The 25,751-nt window shown below is 47.2% G+C and overlaps 1 protein-coding gene across 2 annotated transcripts; it reads right to left on the bottom strand.

Moving 5' to 3' along the window:
- Positions 1–1,436: 1,436 nt before the first annotated feature.
- LOC149336733 (regucalcin-like) lies at positions 1,437–22,332 on the bottom strand. 2 transcript variants are annotated; one of them, XM_089554766.1, is made up of 6 exons: positions 21,618–22,332; positions 11,566–11,744; positions 9,754–9,948; positions 8,103–8,312; positions 6,131–6,277; positions 1,437–1,825 (listed from the first exon to the last, which is right to left on the bottom strand). In XM_089554766.1, exons 2-6 carry the CDS (start codon positions 11,720–11,722, stop codon positions 1,632–1,634), a joined length of 903 nt encoding a protein of 300 aa, XP_089410892.1. In that variant the 5' UTR covers positions 11,723–11,744; positions 21,618–22,332; the 3' UTR covers positions 1,437–1,631. The 2 variants fall into 2 exon arrangements, with proteins under 2 accessions (XP_089410892.1, XP_089410891.1); XM_089554765.1 differs by lacking the exon at positions 21,618–22,332 and having other exon boundaries at positions 11,566–11,988.
- Positions 22,333–25,751: the final 3,419 nt, after the last annotated feature.

Genomic DNA, 25,751 nt, shown 5'->3' on the forward strand with positions numbered 1-25,751 from the left:
TCATAAAATTTATCAGCTCAAGAAAGAACGAAATGGCGCAGCTTTACAAGCGCTGACTCAAGCGAGAGTGAAAGGAAAATTTTCCCAGCTTGTCGGCCTGCGAAGGAACCTGAAAAATTTAGAATGGCTAGTTTTTGCGCAACCATCTGGTATAGTGATTCGCCCATTGACCAAGAGGTTTCATCGCCAATATTATCATCATCATCATTATCATGAGTAATTCGCCCACTGTCCAAGAGGTTTCATCGCCAATATAATGGATTTTAAATTCTCTCCTAAGGACGCGTCAACCACCTACTACTCCGCTTTCACGCCTGTTCTTTTCAAACGCTAAAAAGTTATTTTTCCCCAGTCTGTCGTTTATTCCTTTTACCCCCTCGACAAGAGGGACTGTTTGACTCACTTGAGGTTGCCGCCATCGAGAAACAAGCAGGATTTTATCGTGAAATTTTGCAACTAGCGTGATTCTACCCGGGCTGAAACAAGGAGCTGTCCTCCGTAACGCCGCCATTTTGAATGAACTGAGGCGCCTTTTTTAGGTCGTAAAATCCGCCAATAGACTTTTTGTGCATACAGTTCATTGTGCGAACATACTATGCAACGTTGAAATGCATTGCCAGAAAATTTTGCAAAATAGCGTTTTTATAAATCTGCACAGCTTTTACAAGCTGCTAGCATTAAGTTCTTCTGCGTTTTCTTCCACAGTAAAACGATGTCGCTGAACAGGACTATAATAGATGATCCAGTGAAGAAGTAAGAAGTATGCGTGTGGATTCAGAATTTCGCGCACGAATGAGGAGCGTTTTCCCCCAACGGTGTGGGGACCGTCAACTCAAGTATGAAATTCTCGTATATCTGTATATCTGTATATCTCGTATATCATTACCTCTTTGAAGATGTGTAGAATCCAATATTATTGTGCTATTATTCCTCTTTGGCTGGATGAACAGCGAATTTATTGGTTTTAACTGAAGGAGTGTACGATGGGGGGCTAGTTGGTAATCCATGAACTAATAACGAAAACCACGCAAAGGACGATACACAGGGAAGAAGTAGACAGGACGAGCGCGGACTTGCAACTGTTTATTGAAACACATCTTCCTTCCATCACCAACCCTACGCATGCGCAACAAGCAATCTCTATCTAATCGAGTTCAGGAACTTCAGTTCCTTCTTGTACAGATGGACCAGAAAACACGTGAGGTCATCGAAGCCTGGCAGATTGATGGATATGGGCCCGAAAAGTGTGTAAGCGAGGCTTCGGTCCATCTGTACAAGAAGGAACTGAAGTTCCTGAACTCGATTAGATAGAGATTGCTTGTTGCGCATGCGTAGGGTTGGTGATGGAAGGAAGATGTGTTTCAATAAACAGTTGCAAGTCCGCGCTCGTCCTGTCTGCTTCTTCCCTGTGTATCGTCCTTTGCGTGGTTTTCGTTATTAGTTATTGGTTTTAACTATTTTAAACTTGTATTTTGTACTTCACCGCAAGCTGATGGGCCTGCCTGTTCAGGACAGTAACCAAGGTCGTTGACAATGCAACGATCGGAAAAGAAGCGATGGTTGTGGGATGGAAGTGATCGAGGGAAGCTTGGTGCGTCCACTGGCCACATTGACCACCGAAAACGAGCGTATCAGCCGCCGAACTCGTACGCGGCCTTGCCCTTAACTCCCAGCTCTGTGACTTTGAACAGCAGACCGTCTTCGGGATTCGTGGCGTCTGGCCGGAAGCTGCCGGAAGTGACGTAGAGCGTGTCGTAGTTCTTGCCTCCGAAACAGCACGATGACGTGTACTTGGCCGGAAAGCTGATCTTGGTCAGGATCTTGGCTGCATCAGCAAAGAAAAAAAAGCAAATTAAGAGAAAACTGCCGGGTCATCCCTCTTTTCAAGCAACTGGACATGATGACAAGGATGTGAATCAGCGGCTGATCCGTGATTATCCTACAATTATAAATACAGGATCGTGTATAACAAGGGTGCAGAGCCACACGTTTTAAAAAGGGCGAACAAGAATGCTGACACCATGTACAGCCAAGACTTTTCTTTATTCTTTTCAGATACGAAGTGGCACTGCGACCATCAGAGCGTAGTTGGAAGGCAACAGACTATTTATCCGGATTGGAGTTGATTGCTTTCTGTCCTTTTTTATTGCGCAGAAACCATGAAAGAGTGGAACATATTCTCAAGAAATACTGTGAGGTGTTTCCAATTCTAGGGCTCCCGCCAAAGGACTACTGAGAGTAATGCCTCTTTTGACACCTCTCCCTTCTGGAACTCCAGAGTTCCCGGTTGAAAAAACATATGATGCACCTAACACTAAGAGATCTTTCCTGTACGCATACTACGCGGAGAAGCAGGACGACGGTGCGCATAGCACAGTTTTAGATAGACGTTGCGAGAGTATTTAAAATAGTACGTCTACAAACGCCAAAATCTGTTTGCGCACTAACTCTCGTTATCATGTATGTAAAGACAGAAAAGTTTATCATCCCGACGTCAATGACAGTGTGACTAATCATTTTATATTACACCACGTATGGCGTCTGATAAGAAAATGTGGTCGTGATGTTATGGGCAGAACGCCATCCTGATTATCGCAGCGTTTCTGCCTCTATCCAGGGCATCTGACGTTCCAGAAGCTCTTTCTCTGGGCCCGCCGAAGGCAGTGCATGACGTACAGGGTCGGTCAAAAGTTTCCAGGCCACAGGGTCCTCTTCTGAGCGATATAGTCAGGTGGTTACGGTATTCCCGAGGCTTAAAATATCTAGAGAGGTTAGAAGAAGTATTGCTTTAACTTCTGAGAACCTTTTTGGCTTTACCGGCATCATAAGCGCCAGGATATACCAATAAAAAGCAGACCCTGTGGCCTGGGAGCTTTCGACCAAGCCTGTACATCGAACACGGTATGGATAGCCAAGCAGAGCACACAATAGTGCTATCATTAGGACGTCACCGCCAGAGTGTTGGCTAATCTGATACTGTGAGTGTGTGCAATTTCTCATTTGAGAATGATAAAAACAGCGCCTTTTAAACAGAGGCTGGCAACTACTACAGCGTGAAAACAATGAAGTACATCCATCCCGTTATGGTTTCCGGACGTTTCTCGCCCATAGATATACTAGGAGATACGTCATAGGCTATCGTCTTTTGGGAATGCACAACCCAATCAGAGCTCGAAGTGCTGCTCACGCTGTCAACCTTTCTCCCTCTCGAAACGTTTCAGCGCCTCTACAAGGGGGCGCAAAAGAGCGAGACTTTATAAGGAATCCCTGTCTTCTGGATTCTGAACACCACCTGGAGCGCCCGCCTAGAAATGGCATAGGGTAAGCGCTATGCACGTTTGAGTAGTCAGCCGTAATCGTTACTGTTAAATCCGTAAGGTTACATCAGTATTAAAAACCACCATTAATCTTGCCTGGCCCCACGGACACGGCAGCGCGACAGGTCTTGTTCCGAAGTGAGTTATCGCACCCCTATGGGGTGTCATGCGGCCTCGGAGGCCGATTATATAGTACACACAAGTGCGCGCACTCTGGAATTCAAATCGAAGCCCTTTCCCTTCCTGCCTTCCTTCTTCCTCGCGCTTGGAAATAACACACGTGTGAATGACCCAGAGCAACGTCCACGGGCATTCACGTGCCCTGGTTTCCGGATTTCCTCTGCGGTTGGTTACTTTGTTTGCTATACACGAGCTCAGCTGTTACGAACAAAACCCGGTCACCGCTGACATGTTCTTAACTACGTGTGCTATACATTCACGGCAGCTTTGCGGGCCCTAGATCGCCATTGTAACATCATTACACGCGGATCACAGAAGTGCGAAACGTGACGCAATCAGTGCCCATGCATGGTTTTGCTGGTTCCTAGGTTCGATTCCAGGTCACGTAGGTGGTCGCACTTCGATGTAAGAAAAGCTCAGCAAAACCTGTGTGCGGTAATGGAAGCCCAAGTACTAAAAATATTATACAATATTCTATACTACATACATCCTGTCAAAAGTTACAGACAGGAGAAAAATTCACTAACAAACAATAACACACTAAGGAATAGAGTGAACAAAGAAGCTGTCGTAGCTTGATAAGAATAAGCCTGGGGTGCGTCACAAGCAGAAACGTAAAATCTTGATTTCACATCCCCTCTTCACCGCTGGTCCAATAAACGGAGTTTTAGAGTGTGTCAAATCGTCCATAAGATTAGAATTCATGAGCCTGGAATATCGCCAGATATTCGTCTTGCTTTTATTTTTAGTTTTTATGGGGTAAAGGAGGGCAAAAGCGTAGCAAAGGGATATATGGGCGGCATGTTAGCAAGGACTTCATGTCTGGGTTAATGGACATGCGCGCAGCCACATGCGAAAAAAATATAGGCAGAGTGGCTGAACAAAGACAAAGATAGAAACTCCAAGCGTGCAAACATCTGGCGTTCCCTTTCTTTATCCTTGCTCCGTCGTGCTGCCTACTCTCGATGTGAATCCGCGAAAACTAGGTCATCACTCAGTACGGACCTACATTCAAGAATTCAGGACCTATTCCCGCACAATGTTGCTCATGTTTACCGGGGCTGCTTTCAGGGCGTACTTTCAATGCTGCCTGCGTTGATTGTGGCAGAACACGCTGAGGCCTTAATGGGCAACTGAAGCGGTTTTAGAATTTCATGAGTTTAAGATTGCCGAATGTGCGAAATGTGCTGGTAAAGCCTGCGAAATCGTTTTGCTCTAGCGTTTGAAATAATGGCGGCGTAATCGCCGAATAAACTCGTCGTCGGCGTTCAGGGTTCTCTGAAGTGCACAGCGACGGGCAGAGGCCCCGATAATGGCGTCACGTATGACGGCACTACGTTTCCAGCGAAGAAAGGGTTATTCCATGGAAGAAAACCGACGCCATTGAAGGTGAAGCTCACAATGCATTGTTTGGCGTCATCTGACGACGAACAGCAGCATGCAGGCGTAAGCAGCGCACGTCTGAAGTTTCGGCGATAATGACGTCACTGACGAGTTTTCTCGCACTCCTCCAAGGTAGTGAGGAGAAGCCTAAACATCGTTGCGGTTTCCATGGACGATTATGTCACCCTTTTAAATGCTAGTGCAAAAATACTTTGCATGGTTTATCTAGAAGCTTGTTAGATTCGAATTCTTGAATAACCTCGAATTCTTAAAAAACCGTTCCAGCTTCCCTTTAAGACATGATTTCTCGAACGTTTAAAGTACAGTTTTGCGGCTTTATTTTCCGCATTAGCATCTCACAGTGCATCAACCACTAAACACATATAAGAAAGACACGGACGCGTAAAGCACTGAAAGCGCCAAGAGAAAGCAAGCGTCCTGCCCAGCTGAGATGAGAGGCTGATGACGGAGGACCCTCAAGCCGCGTATTGCAGCCAGAAAGACCATGCGCACACCTGCCTAGCTCGAAGAAAAGATGCGGACGAAGTCTGGGGCACGTTCAAAAAGCAATAAACACGTCTGATGCCAGAGCACGGCTACCGCTACACATGAGCAGTCCTATAGAGTGAGCTATACGCCTTACATGTAATCACATAGTGAACAAAAGAGGGAAGACCTGAAGGTGCTTGGCAACGTTTCGGCAAGAGGACTCGTCTTCATTTGGGAAAAGCGTTTTTCATTGGCGGGGTTTAAGTAGGGTCACACCTCCGAGGAGGAAGGCCCAGTGAAGGGGTGTGAATTTCATGCTTACATCTCGTCGACGAGAATGGTTAAACGCTATTTTTTTTGCAGTGGGGGTGAATGATGTTCATTTTGAGAAGAGCAGATGCTCACAGTGTAATATAAGAAGACGTACCGAGGTTACGTAGACAACCCTCCGAGGCCCACCGTGAATGTACCCTAGCGGGGCCTGACAGTTACCTATTCAACCTAGTTATTGCTACACATGCCAGTGTATGCCCAGCCAACCGTGCTAGGCGCCTAACAGGATGCTAGAAACATTCTCTGCGCTGATACACAACTCGGAGCACCGATTGCTTGCTCAGGGGATTTCCCTTTAGAAGCAAAACTGATTTGCTAATATCGAGCCAACCTTAACCCAAGCGCAGGAAGGGAATCCAACACGGAGTTGGTATTTCGCCTCTAAGTCTGCATCGCGCTCATTGAATGGTAAAGCACAGTGGTCCAACCTGTCTCCGGGTCAATCTGTATCACGGCGTAGCCTTCAAAGCAGGCTACCCAGAGTTTGTCGTTGACGTCCATGGTCATGCCGTCCGGCACTCCTAGCTCCCGGTAGCCGGGCGTCTTATTGAAGTCCACCAAAACTCGGCGGTTGCCTGCGATTGCCCAGGAAAAAAAATGTCGAGTTGAAGTGCTATAAAACAGTGTAAAGACTACCGCTAAGATCGCACTCCTGTAGTTTCGACGCTGACGATATTCGTTAACGGAAAAAAAATTGTTGTAAAGGCGTGCTGGTTCTTTTTGGAGCAAATGCACGTGCTAATCTGAAAGTCAAGCCATATATTTTGCAAATAGGGTCATATGCATGCCGCTAGAGGTGTTATTTGATTCAGGCAATCGTGGACCATCAGTTTTTTTTAAAAGGTTGTACTGCTGAACGCCATGTTTCAATGGACATTGAGACTCCCACGGACGTACTGCTGACGTCCAAAAAGTCCGCATGACGTCCAAGAGAGTTGCAATGTCCATTGGGTGTGTTCAGTATAGCTTCGCAGCAGATATGCGCTAGCGTGTGTAAACTGATAACTGTAGGAACCATTGTGTGTTCTTTTTTTTTTTCAACTTCACTGCTTTTAAATGCATAGACAAGAGCGCCAAGTGTTCGCATTTTGTGCAACTTTTTACCAGCGCTGCCTTTCTCAATAGTTTTATTTCTGGCTTTTTAATGCGCATTTTCATAAGGTGGGTTTCTATACCTGCGCTTCCCGAGTAAGTGTTTACTTGTACGAGAACCCATGCGTTGTAGCGTGTCTCTTGTACTGTAGATTAGTTTCCCGTTCTTTCAAAGACCAGCAAAACAAGCGGCCGCGCTCAAGTTTCACGGGAACAAACGCTGTCATTGTTGTTTTTTTTCATATTCTATCACCCTTCTACTTCATTTCCGCTTTAATCAACTCGTTAACCCGAACTTTTGCCGGGCAGGGTTGTAAGGGGCTAGGGATAGCTTTCTTTGCATTCTTGCAATTTAGTCTTGTGCACTGCCTTCATTTTATAATTTTATTCTTTTTCACACAGTTATGCTTCCCGAAACGGATTGGGGACGTTTACTTACGCTTAACCTTTCTTTAAGTCAATGTCATATAGACTTTATCTCGGCGTTCACCATCAAAGCTCATAAGACAATGTTTTGTCTTTCCGAGAGACTGCCTTGCTTGCTAGATTGTGACTTTGTCTCTCGTTCCTTCTCTCTTCTCTTCCCTTTTTATCCCCTCATTCCCTTCCCCAGTGCAGGGTAGCCAACCGGAAACCTTTCTGGTTAACATCCCTGCCTTTCCCCTTCTCTATATCTCTCTCTCTCTTGAAGTCAGTGCTGGTGGCCATAGGCAAGGCGCATAGAGCCAGAGCGCCATTCAAACATAGTATCGTTTAAATGCAGTGAAATCGAAGGCATGTAGCATTTCCGTAATCCTATCGTTTATTTGAGGTTAGAGAGAACCATACGCATAACGTAATCGTGCTCCATCAATTGTCAACCTGGAATATGGTTTTATGGGGCTTAACGCCCCAAACCGACTCACGCAATGGGGCCGCCGCAGTGGAGGACTTTGGAAATTTCGACCACCTGGGGTTCTTTAACGTGCACTGCCATCGCGCAGGACATGGGCCTCTAGCATTTCGCCTTCACTGAAATGAGACCGTCGCGACCGGGATCGAACCCACGTCTTCCGGGTCAGTTGCCGAGCACCATAGTCACTGAGCCACCACGGCGGCCCTCCTGGAATACGCATCAAGACAAAACTCGTTCAAAAAACCCCGGCCAGAAGCGTTTCGTCAGCGAGAATTCTGCCACATCCTCGGAGTGTAAGGCACATCTCTTACAAGAGTTGCAAGCAAAAAGATTGCCGTTATGACTGCTTGTACGCCAGCTACTGGCGATGTCTCATGCGGAACGACCACAAGGTGCCTCTTCGGTGCACTCACTGATTTCTCCAGCGACGAGGTCAAAATCGAAGACATATATCTGCCCGGGCACCGAGTCGTCGTAGAACATGGTCCTGTTATCACCGGTCCAGGTGATCCCGTTCGAGATGGACACCCCATCGAGCTTGTGCCTCAGCTGTCCTTTGGAGTACGACCAAAAGTTGTTCTTCTCGGGTATCAGGTTCTGCACTCCTCTCGAGGGCATCGACCCTGCAGATACAAAGGAGTAGCTCACTGGTTCATGTTACCATCGCTTAAAATAGCTGGGTACGTTAACACTGACATCCTGAACTGCCTGGAGAAGACAATCCTCGGGCACTTTCCTGGGGAGATTGTCTCTGTAATCAGCGATGTACTGGTGGCTACATATTCCTACCATACAGTGCATGAATGGGGGCTAGATGGCTGCTCACATCTGTGAAAATGGCTGCAGAATCACTGATGGCTGGAATTAATACGCAGTCCTCCACTACGACGCCTCTCTTAGCCAACGCCTAGCTCTGGGACATTGTTGTTGTTAACCTCGTACAATGACGCATACATTGCATTGCCACATACTAAACCTTGGGCTCTTCGTTTTCTGAGTGTGTTCTTTTTCAGAATTCCGGAGGTAAAAATTGTCCGATATTTGTTTACTACAAAATTCGAGTGCAAATCGGGTTATTTAGGCAAAAATGTACGTAATTAGAATCTTTTGACTCTTTTTTTTTTCTTGCCCAAAATACAAATTACTACAACCGTATATAACTGATTGCTTTTGTACGTTGCATAAAATGGCCTATATTTTACTACTGACCTCATAAAAAACATGGAAATGGTAGGCCGTAATAAATAGAACTCTTCATCCAATCACTTTTTCTTCTTCTCGCCTATTCCAATTATTTGCTCCTGTACAGTCTTTGTCAAAAGTAACCAGGCTGCATGGTTTTGCTTCTCGGTTGTATATTTAAACTATTATGCTAGCCCTCAAGCTCTAAATCTCTATATGATAAGGAGAACACCTGTCCTCGCCTTCAAAGAACTTCGCGTCCTTAGGGAAAGCCGCAAATGCTATACTATACCAATGAGAAGCAGACCATGCAGCCTGGTTACTTTTGACAAAAACTCTACATTACCAATTCTCTACATAGCACTTCCGCCTGCCTTGTACACTGCGAAAACATTGCCCGTGTTTCGGCCTCTTTGTTTTAAAACGTAATTTTCGAAAACATCTTCAAATTATACCTATCGAAGGATACCAAAACTTTAAAAGAGGCTGAAGATTGTCATCTGTCCAAAAACACACCCCAGGAATACACACAGAGTATCCACAAATTTTCGTACGGCGTCTTCAGATTGGCTCAAGAAGGCGTACGCTCTCTTGAAGGTGTCTGGTTGGAAGAATCGGGTTTAACACAATTCTCAATATATATTTTCGGGGTGTATGAGTCGGCTAAAATCGGCCGTTACCTGAAAACGAAGGGCCCTAATTGGTCCACATTATAAAACCTACCCTCTCCCGACAGAGAGACAAACAGCAATACAGAGAGATCAAACACCTCCTTTCGGAGTCGCCGACGTCTCCGGTGTGGCTCAGTGCACCAAAACTCTGTGTTCAGTGACGAGGGTCAAGCTGAAGAGATAGCGCATCCGTGTGGTTAGCATCACTCACCGGTCCACAGGCGTCCCAAGGCGTCACACTTGCCGTCGTTGAACCTGGTCTGCACCGTGGATTCGGGGTCATGCACTTCAACCAGCAGCTGCTTCTCTCGCGTGTCGAGGTCAAGCCGGTAGACGCCTCGTTCCATGCACAACGCTACCAGGCCGTTATCTTCGGCGTACGGGATGGCGTTGCCCACATCGCCCTCTGCCAGGACGTAGACGTGCATTACGGAGTCAATAGACGTTTTTAGCATACCGAAGACAGACTACCGGAGACGTATACCGGTTATCATGGTTAAAGAATGCGGGGCGAAAAGACAAGGACAAACGAAGAAGTGGACAGGTTTGGCGCTGACTTCAAACGGTACAATTTTCCTTTTTGAGATAGAAGGAGAGGATCCTGGCCTTGCGAGTAGAGATCGCGATAAGATTCACGCAGGTTGTGGCGGCATCTTGCTCGCTCGAGGTAGATAGAAAGGAGCCCAATGTAGAAGAAATTCTATCTCAAAAGGAAAATTGTACCGTTTGAAGTCAGCGCCAGTCCTGTCCACTTCTTGGTTTGTCCGTGTCTTTTCGCGCTGCATTCTTTAACCATGATCACTGACCAACAAGCCCAAACAGCCACTTTAGTATACCGATTACCGGATGCCTCCTGAGCATGCGCAGTTGCCCCACATGGCAGCGCGCATGTCATTGCGCGTGCGCGGGAGGCGTGCGGTAAACCCGTATACGTCGCCGGTAGTACGTCTCCTGTATGCTAAAAGCGTCCAACATACGGGCAAGTTTAGTTTGGTTCATGGGGTTTAACGTCCCAAAGCGACTCAGTCTATGAGGGACGCCGTAATGAAGGTCTCTGGACATTTCGACCAACTGCGGTTCTTTAACGTGCACTGACGATGATGATAATGATGGACGTGCACTGACATCGCACAGTACACGCGCCTCTAGAATTTCGCCTCCATCGAAATTCGACCGCTGCAACCGGAGTCGAACCCGCGTCCTTCGGCTCAGCAGCCGAGCGCCATAACTGTAGTGCCTAGAATACTGGCCAGTATATTCTAGGCACTACACCATAACCACTGAGTGGCGGCCATGATGCCATGCGCGCCACCTTCATATGCTCGGTAACCGCGGCGGCAGCCATTTAGGTAACACCTCTTCATAGCCTGCCGCTCTTACGCAAACCAAATCCATACTGTCAAAGGCAGAAAGCTGCGCTTGATGGCTGTTCATGATTAATTAAAACGACTAGCGCATAGGATTGGGACTAAGAAATAGAAAAATAGAGGCGCGAAATACTTCCATTGAACGATTACATAAACTGAGCTGATGCTCGTACGGAACCAGGGCCTTGAATTACACTGGACACTGACCTATATGTCGTCTTAATGATCCGTGCGGTGCGTCTGCGCTCTCGACTTTTTTTTTCGTTAACTTTAAAAGCCTAAAGAAAGTGCAACCAAAATTCGCAGCGAGATGTGCAGGTGAAAACAATTGAAAGCCGACACCCATCTGTTCACTCTGTTCTTGGATGTCTCCTTGCTTGCTCTGCACCATCATGTTCTCAGTACTCTTGGTGATTGGTACATTGCATTGCACTCTCCGCTTCGTCCTAGACTCCTAACGGCATAAATTATTGTGAAATAAATCGATACACTGACACAACGACATAGGATTGGTTAGCCCAGGACAACGTCTTGCAGTATGAGTATGCATCTTACCCCGTGCCTGAACCAAAAATTTTAATACGAGATCAATACTACCTGATCTCACACAATCGTGCCTGTCACACGTCACGGAGTGCACCTTGAGGATGACTTACCCAACTTGATGACTTCTGTCTCTGTGCGGATCTCGGGGTCGTATCGCACCAGCTCTCTCCCAAGGCAGTCAACGTGGAGGAGCGTAGAGCTGCGGCTGTCCCAGTGGGGTCCTTCCCCCAATAGATTTTTGCGGGTGCTGGCCACTTCCACTTTCATCTCGGAGGCTTGGGACCGCTCTCTGCAAGTGAGGCCAGAAACGGACGCATGCTTACCGGCCAAACTGCGCGAATTCACGGTTTCCATAGCCCGGCTGCGCCATTGAAGGGCAAACTGCCTCCAAGTCTCGAAACAGAAATACAAATCCTTTCGTTACAGCCGTTCGTTCGTTACAGCTGTACGTAACCTTGTTCGCAACTTTCGCATGCCAACACGCTTATTTGCCACGGATGCACCAAGAATAACCTGGATTTATGTTTTCAAGACGGAATTCTTTTTAGCGCAACTTAGCCACCGTGGTGGCTAAGTGGTTATGGTTCTCGGCTGCTGAACCGAAAGACGCGAATTCGATCCCGGCCGCGGTGGTCGAATTTCGATGGAGGCGAAATGCCAGAGGCCCGTGTACTGTGCGATGTCTGTGCACGTTAAAGCACCCCTGGTGGTCGAAATTTCCGTAGCCCATCACTACGGCGTATCTCATAGCCTGAGTCGCTTTGGGACGTTAAACCCCAATAAACCATTAACCAAACCTTTTTAGCGCAATACATAAAGGGGACAAGACAGGCGTTGTATTGTCCCCTTTATGCGTTGCACTAAAAATAATTCTGCCTTGAAAACATGAACCAACTAGCCCCCAAGCAAACGTTGCTGAAATAGCTAGTGTTTAGTATGCCGCCGATGTTGTCCAGGGAGTTGTTCGTTAAGTTCGGTGACGCAGCAGCCAGTTTGGACGATGTAAACTTTGCACATGGTTAGGGGGGTTTTGTACGCTTCATCGGAGACGCACTACCCGAACGGAGAGGGCTTCCCGGCTGAAAAAGTTGTATGATGCAATAAACTCATACAGTTTGCCATACAAATATCAGACTTATCATACAAATCATAGAAAGTTATCATACAAATGTCATAGATTTCAGTAAAATCATACAGTCATCATTCCTTCCTTCCTTCCTTCCTTCCTTCCTTCCTTCCTTCCTTCCTTCCTTCCTTCCTTCCTTCATTTCCTTCCTTCCTTCCTTTCCTTCTCTCCTTCTTTCTTTCTGAGAGGTAATAGAATATCATACAAATTGTATGATGTTCTACGATGAAGCCACAGTGAGGTTATTGCATCATAGAACTTTTTTTCAGCAGGGTTGGCGCTTTACACAGTCCTTGTGTGCATGATAATGGGCATAGTGCGGCCAACTTGCATTGGGCTGAAAAAAAAAAGCACCGGGACACCGAACCGATTCGCCACATCCTTCAAATTGTGGGCGACCCCACGGACCGCCTTCGGTCTCGCTTCTTCGGTGCGGCTATCGTTTTTGCGTGAATTTCTACAACTCATCTCCGGCAGAACCAATACACGGAATCCAACTTTATTCAACCTGTCGACATGATGGTTGAAGCTGTCTTGCGCCGGGTGTCCGAAATGCGAGCTTTAAACATGACGAATCGCCTTCACGTCACAGATACGCGCTCTGGTGAGCTGCTTCTTTTCGTCGTCTAATTAGCCACGCGTCATCGCGATCGTTTGCGAGAGAAGCAGTCGCATCGCACGAACAGCTGCAGCGTAAATCGTCAGATGTGGCGCAACACAAAATGATAAGGCCTTCCGGCGGACGGCTATAAAAAGTTGACGCAAGTCGGAAATATAAAAATTGCAAACGCTTGCACTCAGGCTCCGACGAACGGTCAGCGCCAGCTGGTTCGCGAAAAAATTCATCATCATCATCATCAGCGTGACTACGCCTATTGCAGGGCAAAAGCCTCTCCCATATCTCTCCAATTAACCCTGTCCTCAGCCAGCTGCGGCCACCGTATACCCGCAAACTTCTTAATCTCATTCGCCCGCATAAGTTTCTGCCGCCTCCTGCTATTTAGGGGTGATCCGTCCGCTAGGTGCAGAGGAAATGTTTGAGCATTACACCCTTTTTAAGCATGAAATGCTTTTAGCTCCCGTTGTCGGCAGTGTGGTGACGTCACGCAGAGACCGAAAGCCAACATCCCGGCACTGAATTTCACTCATCCGGGCACTGAAACGAGAACATCTTGGCACCGTGCGAGATTTAACGGGATTTAACGAGACTCTCTAAGCCCTCCTACAGGACCGGCATACAAGCGCCGGTGGCTTCGTGCCGAACGGGTGGTGGCGTTCCGCTCTTCGTGTAGGGTGCGGTTCGGGTGTCCACCGAGATGACAGAGAATTACTGCGCCATTTCCTTTCCTCAAAAAACGTCGCGTTCAAAGGGCAAGGCATCACGCCGAACGGGTGGTGGCGTTCCTCACTTCGTGTAGGGTGCGGTACGGGTGTCCGCCGAGATGACAGAGAATTACCGCGTAATTTCCTTTCCTCAAAAAGCGTCGCGTTCAAAGGGCAAGGCATCGCGCCGAACGGGTGGTGGCGTTCCGTGGACTGCCTGGAGCAGCGCTACAACACGCTGTCGCGTTCCACTCCTAAAGGCGAAGCTTAAGCGTCATTAATTAGCAGTTAAATAGTATTTAGACATTAATCAGTAAATAGTCACTAATTAGTAATGGTCATTACTTCGTCATCAATTGTGTGGCGTAATCCACTAGTGACTTCACCAGTGTCACATAGGCAAAGTGGTGCGGAAAACGCTTTCGCCTCTACGCACTTTAGACAGTTTCGAACGCGCTGCATATACATTCTTGTCAGGCCTGCGTCTCGTCGTGTCCGCGTACGCTTCATGTTATGCCCGTAAACATTTCATGCTTGCTCACTCTCGGTTGCAGGAGAGGCAGAGATTTTTTTTTTCCAATGTTTTCATTATTTTTTTTCTGCCATCTGTCGCGCGGCATGGCAGTTCTCATCTGCGAAGATTGAATGAAATGCTTTGCTCCATCATGTTAAGTAACCATAGAGGAACGGCTGAATTCTTTTACAGGGGGATAATTGCTGTGCACGCTTCGCGCCACGTTACAACCGGATATGGCTTGGGGTTGCACTTTACGCTTTCTATTCTTTGAGGATTCGGCTCATTTTCTCGGTGTTTGCTTTAGAAGTTCAGGTTTTTTTTTCGGCGAATAATATTCTCCACGATTTAATCACTGACTACTTTCCTTTTTTTTTTAATGTGGCAATCCCCTACTGTCTGAATCGCTTTAAGTCTATCTTCCCTGCTGAAAAAAGTTTTATGATGCAATAAACTCATACAGTTTATCATAAAAATATCATAGACTTACCATAAAAATCATAGTAAATTATCATACAAATGTCATACATTTCTGTAAAATCCTACAGACATCATAGAGATGTCATAGAATATCATTCAAAATGTATGGTATATCACACGTATTGTATGATATTCTATGATGAAGCCTCTGTGAGGTTATTGCGTCATAGAACTTTTTCAGCAGGTTTGGCGTTTCTTTTTTTCAGCATGAACAATTTATTTAGCAAATAATTAAGGTACAAATGGTAGTGCATTTAGCTGTGCTTGTAGAATGGATTACTGCAGTCATTAAAAGATAAGGAAAGGTTTTGGTTTGGTTTGGTTTGGTTTTTATGGGGTTTAACGTCCCAAAGCGACTCAGGCTATGAGAGACGCCGGGATCGAACCAGGGCGCGGCGGTTGAATTTCTTCCACTACGCCCTCCACTACGGCGTCTCTCATAGCCTGAGTCGCTTTGGGACGTTAAACCCATAAAAACCAAACAAAACCAAACCAAAACCTTTCTTAATTTTTTAATGACGACAGTAATCAATTCTACAAGCACAGCTAAATGCACTACCAAAAGGTAAATGGAATAGCGAGCAGACAAAAATTCAAGAGGAAGAAGAGCTAGGATCGCATATTATCGTCGGGTTGATCGAGAGGGCGGGTCACCATGAGATCTGCGTGTTGACGGCAGCGACGAAACTGCCGCATAATCGTCGCGGTAGCCCGAATGTGATACCTGTTTCAGGTGCCCATGCACAGAATCTTGTAAATGTGTTACATGCAGTTGATAAACCTACATAACCGAGCGGGTGATGATAGCCGACAAACAGTGCTTAGCTAGCAGGTGACGACGAGATATCTTTCACATGGTGCGGGCGTTTACTCAAAATCCTCACCTTCCCCCACCCCCACCCGAGAGGCATGGGAGACTGCCCTCCTCAACTGCTCCACATTGGAGTCCCAAAGGGCTCTAGTAAAGCGGGCGCGAGACGGGGCCTCGTCGTGCGGTGTCCCGGACTAAGGATACCGACCATGTAGCGGGGTCTTCTGACCCCCAAACTCCCTTTGAGTATTAAAGTTTTTCACCACCACCGCGATGTTTGTCGCTGGCGGCGGAAATGGGTCTGAACCGAACGGCCTTGCCGCGCCGCTTTCCGCCTCGCTCGGCGTCAAAAGCGGCCGAATCCGCTTCGCTCGCCGGACTTTGGGCAAGTGCGAACGCGCCTTAAGGATACCGACCATGTAGCGGGGTCTTCTGACCCCCAAATTCTCTTTGAGTATCAAAGAAGTTTTTCACCACCACCATCACCATCGTATCACGCCCCTGCTTTTTTTTACTTGGTTAATTTTCAACTTTGAGTGTAACTCGCATTCAACAGCTATTTAGCTATGCGTAGCATGAAAAGAATAGACTTTTTCGGTTAATGCAAGCGCCAGGAAAAACGGCCAGCCCAAGCAGCGTCCAACGGGTGGAGAATCGTGCCGTAGTTTGTTGCCTGTTTTTAAAAGGTTCAGAGGGGACGGAGTACTACGTGGACATACAGGCGACATTGCGAGAGAGCTCCGAATAGCGTAGCACTGAAGATGTGCACTCTAAACGCGAATACGCTTATATGGGAGGTAAAAAAGGAATAAGCTATCATCTAGCTTACACCCTTTTATAAAATTGTGTGCGCTAGAGGACAGATTACTCCCTTGTTGCTCCTTTTTGTTAAGAGTGTGAGTGGTTGCGTCAAAGAGTAAGTGCAAGTGTTCCAGAGATCAACGGCGTTCTGATCGTAAGGAAAGTACGACAATGAAAAACGATATCACCTGTGTCCACGACTACGTTATTCAAGGCCAGCGAGTTATCTTAAGTCGGAAAGGAAACGAAGTGAGATGGTAATGTGGGCATATGCGCATCGCTTTACAGTCCAAGTTGCACGCGCGAGAAATTTTCGCTAGGAGGCGCAGTGAAATGTGACAAACGCAGTAAAGACAAGAACGGTTGAGGGTTGCTTTTTCTCACTCTAAGCTTCTCCGCCTCACATGGGAGATTTTTTTCACTAAGTTGATCATCCAAGGTGAAGCATGGGCGAAGCATCATCATCATCATCAGCCTGACTACGCCCACTGCAGGGCAAAGGCCTCTCCTATGTATCTTCAATTAACACTGGCTTTGGCAGCTGCGGTCACCACATCTCCGCAATCTTCTTATTCTCATCCGCCCACCTAAGTTCCTGTCTGCCACCCCATGCTACGCTTGCCTTCACTTGAAATGTAGTGTGTTACCCTTGAGGACCACAGGTTATCTTGTTATCTTGCCTTCACATTACATGCCCTGCTCAAACCCATTTCTTCCTCTTGATTTTGACTAGGATGTCATTAACCCGCGTTTAATCCCGGATCCACACTGCCCTCTTGCTGTCTCTCAACGTTATGCCTACATTTTTTCTTTCCATAACTTGTTGTGTTGTCTTAAACTTAAGCTGAACCCTTTTCTTTAGCCTCCACGTTTCTAGCCCATAAGTGAGTAGCGGTAGGGTACAGCTGTTGCATACTTTAGTTTCAGAAGGGAAGGAACAGTTAAAATAGCGAAAACATTTGAGCTCTCCGACTCCAGCAAATTTACGACAGCACGCATTCGAGGGAAAGCATATGGTCTCCGTCCTCTGAATCTATGGGGGACTGGAATTTACCATTAATGTCTGAGGTCAGGATCCCGTCAAGCTTTCTTTCGCAGCCTTTGGTCCTGGCTCCTGTCTCTTCGTGTGCTTGTGAAAAGAAATTACTTTGCTTGGCTTGACTTCACTTGATTAACACCAGAAAAGCTAAGAAATAATTCTCGAGTACTATTCAATCCTTTTAAAAACTGAAGGCCACCAGTGGGAAGAATTGCGTTGGAAAGCTTTAATGTGGCGCCATTCTTCTCCGGGAGCATGTACCCTACCAAACAGCACAGCATGTCTTTGTAAGCAGTCTACGCCTGCGGCTTTGTACCTTTACGCCACTTGGCTTATTCGCTTCATTTCGCACCGTGACACTTGCACCTACCTCTTCCCACAAAAGGGAAACACTGAAGGGAAAGAATTTTTCAAGACGGTGCTATTATGTGCAAATCCTAATAAGGGTAGAAATTTGGTTTTGGTTTTGAGACAAGAAAATGACGCAGTAACTCTCACATGTCTCGGTGGACACGAACCGCGCCGTAAAGGAAGTGATAAGGGAAGGAGTGAAAGAAAAAAAGGAAGAAAGAGGTGGTGGTGGTGGTGTAAAATATTTATTTATACTATCTACAAGAGAGGTATTGCTTGGAAGGGCCCGGCCATCACAATCACTAGGAGGGATCCCTAGTCCGGGACCCCTGTGGCCTCCGCGGTGGTGGTGGTGGTGAAAAACTTTAATCAAAGAGAGCTTGAGGGTAAAAAAAAAAAATCCTGCTGCATGGTCGGTATCCTTAGTCCGGGACACCGCACGACGAGGCCCCGTCTCGCGCCCGCTTGACCAGAGCCCTTTGGGACTCCAGTGTGGAGCAGTTGAGGCGGCCCGGGCTCTTGTCACCAGGGCTCGTTGGTCCTGGAGAGTTGAGCAGCCGAGCAGGGCAGCCTCCCAGTCCTCTCGGGTGGAATTGGAAAGCAGGATTGGCAGGGCATGCCCACACCATGTGATACGTGTTCGTAAACACTTCCCCACAGTTTGGACACTCGCCCGAAAAGGGCGAATTGAAATGTTTAAGCACTGCCGGGCACAGTACCGTGTTCGTCCGCCTTCTTCAGGCCTCTACGGGGGGGGGGGGGGGGGGGGGGGGGTATCGGCCGTGAGCGGTTTGATACAGTAGAGAGATCTCCCGAAAAGTAATAGCCGGATTGAACTCAGGAGCTGGATCAGGCAGCGGGAGAGGCAATGACCGATGGGTAAGTGCGCGGGCGGTAGCGTCCGCTACCTTCTTTCCCTCTCTCCCCGCATGTGCTGGGGCCCAGATGATAGTGCACCGGGTTGGGAAACCCTGATACTCACATATACGTAAAATTTGGAAGGCACGATCTGGAATTTGTCCGTAGAAGAGGTATCTAGAATAATTTAGACCACCTGGGGATCTTTAACGTGCACTGACATCGCACAGCACACAGGCGCATTTTTTTGCATTTCGCCTCCATTGAGACCCGGCCGCTGCGGTCGGGTTATAACCCACGTACCCTGGCTCAGTAGACGAGCGCCTTAACAAATGAACCCCCAAGCAGGGTCCCAATAAGGCTAGTTATTTCTTTTATTGTTGTTGAAAGTTTGACAAGCCTACTGTATCATTACGGGAATTAAGTTCGGCTTGTAATGCTGTAATTTCATGCTATATACAACACGAAATGCTGGAAGAAAAAGTTAAACCCATATGGTTTTCTTTAAGGTAACAGAATGGTTTGGTTAATGTTTATGGGGGTTTAACGTCCCAAAGCGACTAAGCCTATGAGGGACGCCGTAGTGAAGGGCTCCGGAAATTTCTACCACTTTCCTGACATCGCACAGTACACGAGCTTCTAGCATTTCGCCTTCATCGAAATTCAACCACCCCGGCCGGGATCGAGTCCGCGTCTCTGGTAAAGCCTACTAATTGCCTGAAAGTCTAAGCATGCAGTCAGGATCCCAAAGGATGTAGTTTCACTCTCCCCCTCGACCCTGCTCAATGCATTAGTAATGCAAAACTATCAGAAAATTGACTATCGATAGTATCGATAGTTTTTTGGAAACTATCGATAGTGTAAAAAACTATCGATGGTGCTACTATCGATAGACTATCGATCGTATTATCGGTAGCCTACTACCGATAGTAATACTATCGATTCTACTGTCGATAGTATTACTATTGATTCTACTATCGATAGTATTACTATTGATTCTACTATCGATAGTATTACTATTGATTCTACTATCGATAGTATTACTATCGGTAGTGTTGGTATCGATAGTATTACTACCGCTATCGATAGCAAGACTATCGATAGCGAAACTGTCGATGGTAAGACTATTGATATTATGCATTCGTTGGCCAGTGATATAAACAAACATTTGCGATACCTGATCGGTTTCACGATCTCATGAGGCTTAACGTCCCAAAAGACTGAAGCTATGGGGGATGGATGCCGCAGTGGAGGCCTCCGAGTAAATGTCGACTAGCTGTGGTTCTTTACCGTGCACTGGGACAGTTCGGAAAAATACCTGGAGAAGAACAAGCACTGGGACAGTGCGGAAAAATATCTGGAACTATATCCGATGAAAGAACAAACAGCACAAGTTGTGCTGGCTTACACGGCACTATCGTGCACTGCAGACGTCGTCTTGCTGACGTAACCGCTGCATAAAAGCTTTTCGCACACATGCTTCGCAACTAGGACATTTGCAAGCTAACATTTTATCCAGCAACATTACGTAGGGAACGTATGCAGAGCTCGGTGACGCGTAGGCCGCGAAAACGGGTGAGTCCTGTCATTTACTCATCGCCTCCATACCACATACTCGGGAAACCAAGTTTAGGATGCAGTTGGTACGCGTGGTTGATTTTATAGAATCGATAGTGCTATATGTAACAAGTAGTATCGACACGGTTATCGATATTACTGTCAATAGAACTATCGAAAGTACTATCGATAGTAATATCGATAGTTAATACTTTCGATAGTACTATTGACAGTCTTTTTTACCATCGATAGTTTGATAGTGACTAAACTATCGACAGTATCGATAGTACTATCGATAGTTTCGCAACACTACAATGCATCCCTCAGATTTTTCGAGGTTTCGCTGCATTGCGAAAACCTCTGCGGGCACCTGCCCATTTTAAATAGAAATCCGTCGTCAATTACGAGTAGTCGTAACGATGATAACGGCAGGTGGGCAGTGGCCGATGTAAACAACGGCCATAGCTTGTTCTTCTTAATAGTGGAGATAATTGGCGAAGACCAGAAAAAGCCGTCCTGAAATGTACCGTCGCCAAGAAATAGAGAGAATGCGACTACTCAACAATGGCCAGATAGGCATTCGTAGCTAGTAGTGCAATCTACACCTCCATCTTAGCGAAAGCAATTGTTTTAGCAGATAGCCCAAAAAGTCTTACTCCCAATAGAGGAAAGACTACGGTTACGTCATTGCAATGGAAACGCTCTTCGCACTATTATGAAGAACAACCTATGGACATTGTTTAGTTTGACCAGTGTCCACCTACAGCCATTGCTTTAATCGAAACTTGGATTCATTTGGAGCATGGAGAGTATCTGCACAAGCCTATGGTCCAAACGGTAATTGTGAGCCGTTTTTTGTCGGACTCTCGCTGGCAAACTAGTGTCGCATGACGCCTCACAGAAAAAAAAACGCATCATGAAAAGAGAAAGAACTACAATTTGCAAAGAAAAAAAGTTTCAGGGTTTCAAACGCACTTAAACCGAGTAGACGTGCGAAAGCATGTGTGCATTCTTCGTCTGTTCTTTCTGGTATCTCCATGTGCACGCAACCACGTTTCTCGCTCTTCATCGTCCTCTCAACTCGGCGGCCTCCGGCGCGATGCCCTCCTCCCATTGGCCACAGCGGGCACGACGTTGCTCCGAACTTTCCCGAGCTTCCTCCCATTGGCTGCAGCTTGCGCGACGCTCCTCCGAACTAACCCGAGCCTACCCGAGTTACTCCGATCCCACAAGACAAGGCTCGGGTGTCCGGAGTAGTGCATTTCGCGCTGAAAAGAACAGGATTAGCAAATGGTACTTTACCTTTGGCCTTCTTAAGTCCCGCCAGTAGTGTACCTTGCAATAATAAAGCGCCGGCAGACTGGACGATGCCGGGAGATCCTACAGGAGGTTCCACGAGTGTTCCGGGATGTGCAGCGCGGCCACGATAGCTGCCGCGTCTGCATCCAGGGCCCGACTGCCAAGGTCACCACACCGAGCCTACACCGGCGGTATGCCGCAGCAGCTGCGAGCACACCGGCTGCTGTGGTTGTCGCTCTCCTGTGGCCGGAAACTGACAGTCGCTTCTCTGCGAACAGGCTTGGCGACGTTTCACATGGTGCCGCTTCTGCACTAAAAAATTATTGTATCGGTGAATGACGAAATATTCGGTTTGGTTTATGGGGGGTTCAACGTTCCAACGCGACTCAGGCTATGAGGGACGCCGTAAAGAAGTGCTCCGGAAATTTCGACCACCTGGGGTTCTTTAACGTGCACTGACATCGCACAGTACACGGACCTCTAGAATTTTGCCTTCGTTGAAATTGCACTGCCGTGGCCGGGATCGAACCCGCATCTTTTGGGTCATCAGCTGAGCGCCATAACCACTGAACCACCGCTTCATTTATGGGGCAAGGAGTGGCCGCAGAGCTAGGCCAGAAAAGGAAATAACTAGGAGAATAAGATGGGGTTAGAGTTCGTGCGGCAGGCACTCTCACGTGATGAACATCGGATAACTAGTGAACCTTAAGGTGAACCTGTATAGACCTCTTGCATTGCCCAGGGGGCGCTGCGAAAATGGTGCTAAAGAGCGCCCTCTGCCCTCGGCTGGGTAGTACCGGGCTCTGGCGTCTGCTTCGGAAAGCACGTTGGCAGTATGGACCCGCGACATTCGCATGTGCTGTGCCATGGCCTACAGCGAATATTGGGCGCCGAATATTTTTTTCAGGGCTGGCGCGCTGTGTAAAGGGAAGAAATTATGCGACGCCAAGTACGTGTACTCTGTTCAAGAAATAAGCGGCGAAGTTTCAGCGCGGTGTCATTCGCAAGTGAAGAGAGTCGCGTACGAAGTTGAACTTCAGATAAGGTCTGCACGCTTCGAGATTTAAGCGCACCAACGCGATGAAATACTTGCAATATATGAATTCGCAGCAGCGCTAAGCAGACATGTATACGGGACTGCTCGAGCGCACGACGGTACACGCCGCGCCAGCAGCGGTCTTTCAGCATGCCACGAAACGGTGGGCCTCCTGCAGTCTTTGTTCACTGCATCTCGCTAAACAAGTAGTCATGCCTACTTTGTAGTAGCCGCCATATGTTTCTTCAGCAAATGCTAACATGATTTGTAGTAGCCGCCATATGTTTCTTCAGCAAATGCTAACATGATGCAATGCATATATGAGCTCGCAGCCGAATAACGCTGCAGCGCGAGCTCGTGCGCTGCGCGCTTGATGTAGCTTTTCATCCTTAAAACGACATCGCTCGAACACGTTCGCTGTTATTAGTGATGCCGCGCTGCCACATACGTACTGGTTTGAGGTCGACAATGTGCACATTTCACTCCCGACGCTGGGCTGCTCGTAGTGCGCAGCGAATTCGCACCTAATCAACCCCCCCATTTGTGGTCATTTGCACGCACCTGGCCACCTCACCACGTTGCACCGGTCGAATCGTCAATTGTCTCAGTGGCCGGGTCTCTAGTCGTGAACCACCAGCCATGCCTGCTGATATGCCGATTTGCCTTAATAGTGATTATCTGAAGTGAGATGTTGACATGACATATGAATTATACCATGCATTTTTTTGTGCTTTTGCTGTGTTGTGCATTCCCTTGATATGATCTCTGAATTATGCTGTTCGTTTCTCGCCTTTTGCTGCTTGCTCTGTTGCGCATTCCCTACTGTTTAGTGATTGTCATGGTACACTTTTTGCTGCTTGCTTGGTCCAACTGCCTATGCAGGGATGTGCTAAACAAGTTGTGTTGTAGAATGCATAAATTCTCATTCGACGCCTGCATATGCGACTGCTCCCTACATATACATTTTTTGAGAGAGGTAGGCGTCAAAAGAAGACGAACACAAGGAGGATGAGACCGGCTGTAGACCGCAGGGAAGATTGTAGGTACGTATGAGGGATGACTGGCATTGTTTTGCTCGTTACCCACAAAGTGGCGACTGCATATCCTGGTGTTCGGCACTGCATCCCACGGTTTGCCGTCCGGACTGCATGTGCAAAAAGAACGAATTTCAGCAACGCGGATAACCAAACAAACATCAAGGGAGGCGAAGCAGCCAGCACAACGCGAAGGTTCGCTTACTCAGTGCGTTGAACTGCAGCTATCCAGCGCGCCCGGCGCTCCGCTTCGTGAGACCTTGAAGGAAAACGGTGGAATTTGATATTGGGATTCAGACCGTCTTGCTCGTGGCAGCCCACGACACAGCAGTAACGACGGTGACGCTTTTTCGAGACTGAGCGAAGTCTCTCGGGCGGATCGGCGTCGCAGATTCCTTCTGCTGCCTGCATTTCGTCCTAAGGCACACGGAGCGTCGGTTTTCTAAAAACTAAGCCACGGCCAGGCCGCGGCGTGGTTGGTCACAAGTGACGAGCCTTGTCGCACTCACAACAGTGCAGAAAAACGTGCGAATCGACGCAAAACGCCGGCTAGACAGGTACGCCGCCACAGCCAGCGCTCACTACTACCCAGCCTGGTACTACCCAGCCAGCTTTTCCTTGCTGCCACCAGGCGCCGCCACGTTACCTCAAACTCCAGCGCAAGAGGCCTATAGCAGCTGCATCTTGGCACTACTCAGTACAGGGCGCAAACTTTTAAGGTAAAGAAAAGGCTTGAAAGTACACTGTAGGCAACGCAGAGAGTTGTCGAAATAAGAGACAAAACTTGAGCAGCGTGGCTTAGGGATCGAAGAGCACTAGAGATAATGATATCCTAGCTTAAACCAAGAAGAAACGGGATTGGGCGAGACGTGTAGAGTGAATAACTTGAATAACAGTTGTCCGTTGAGGTAATGAAGTGGATGCTAGGAAAGTAAAACATCGGTTAGGAGATTGGGACATTTGATAAGATACGGTAGCTTTCGAAGGTCACGGAGTGGGCTGGTAGGGGCGGTATGGTGTCATTCTTAAAGATTATCAAACGGTCTCCCAGACTGCGCACGATAGTTTGTGTAATATAACGTTTTAGGTGTTTATTTTTTATTGCCCATTAGAGAATGCAAATACTTATCAACATATGAGTGGGCTGGAACCAGCTGTATTTTGTTTTTGTTTATTATCAAATAATCTTCTAGACTACACTCGATAGTTTGTGTAATATAACGTTTTAGCTGCTCAGATTTTATTACACATTAGAGAATGCACACACTGGGCAATTTTATATCTAGTTGTTCATCTATATATAACTTTTTTACAATGATATGCATCGCACCTTTGGATTCACACCCTGAATTGCAACATCTGTTTCTGCCCAACTAATGATCCGTTTCACACCGTATGTAAAATGTTTAAATATATTATGTTATATAAGGTGAAATATTTACTAGCTGCTGTAATCCTGAACTGAACTTGGTTAGCATCTGTGCTTTTATTCAGTGCAGTAGAACTGTCCGCCTAATCTCATGGTAATCTTGCGGCACGGTATCTTATTTTGATCCTCCTTACTGCACACTGCACACGATAGTTTGCAGTGTGCAAACTTCTCTTGCAGTTTGCAGTTTGCAGTTTACTTCTCTGATCGATCCCAAAGACAGCCGAAACGAAAAAGTCCTCACGCTTAACCCCCCACCCCCTCCTCTTGTGCGAAGAAGTCCCAACAGTTGCGACAGACCCCCAAAGACACCATGAAAGCGACCACTTCCAAATCCACAACGGCAGATGCACATCATGACACTTAAGAAAAATGAACAAATAGTCGCTTTGCACCCTCCGTCCTGTCTGTTCAGTTATTACGGCTTGCGTTTTTTACTACGCGACGATTTTACCAAGGCCAACGCGAGAGCACTTCGTTGGGATGAGTTTCGCGCACGTCCGCCTAGGCGACAGGCAGAGCATAACCTTGTGAAGTTTTATACTTTTTCGGAACCATTGCTTTTGGATCACTACGTTCGTGATCGTCCGCAAAGCGACTCCAGTTATCCGCAACTAGCGCATCTGCCCTGCTGCTCT

The sequence above is a fragment of the Amblyomma mixtum genome, chromosome 7, assembly GCF_055824585.1.
Source record: "Amblyomma mixtum isolate Tamu chromosome 7, ASM5582458v1, whole genome shotgun sequence".
NCBI classification, from domain to species: domain Eukaryota; kingdom Metazoa; phylum Arthropoda; class Arachnida; order Ixodida; family Ixodidae; genus Amblyomma; species Amblyomma mixtum.

Excerpts from the sequence above, each read along its gene's own strand:
- LOC149336733 (XM_089554765.1), bottom strand. The coding sequence starts at position 11,809 with ATGGAAACCGTGAATTCGCGCAGTTTGGCCGGTAAGCATGCGTCCGTT. Across the intron at positions 9,949-11,565 it reads GACAGAAGTCATCAAGTTGG|AGGGCGATGTGGGCAACGCC; the intron begins GTAAGTCATCCT and ends ACGTCCTGGCAG. Across the intron at positions 6,278-8,102 it reads CCTCGTCGCTGGAGAAATCA|GCAACCGCCGAGTTTTGGTG; the intron begins GTGAGTGCACCG and ends GGGCAATCGCAG.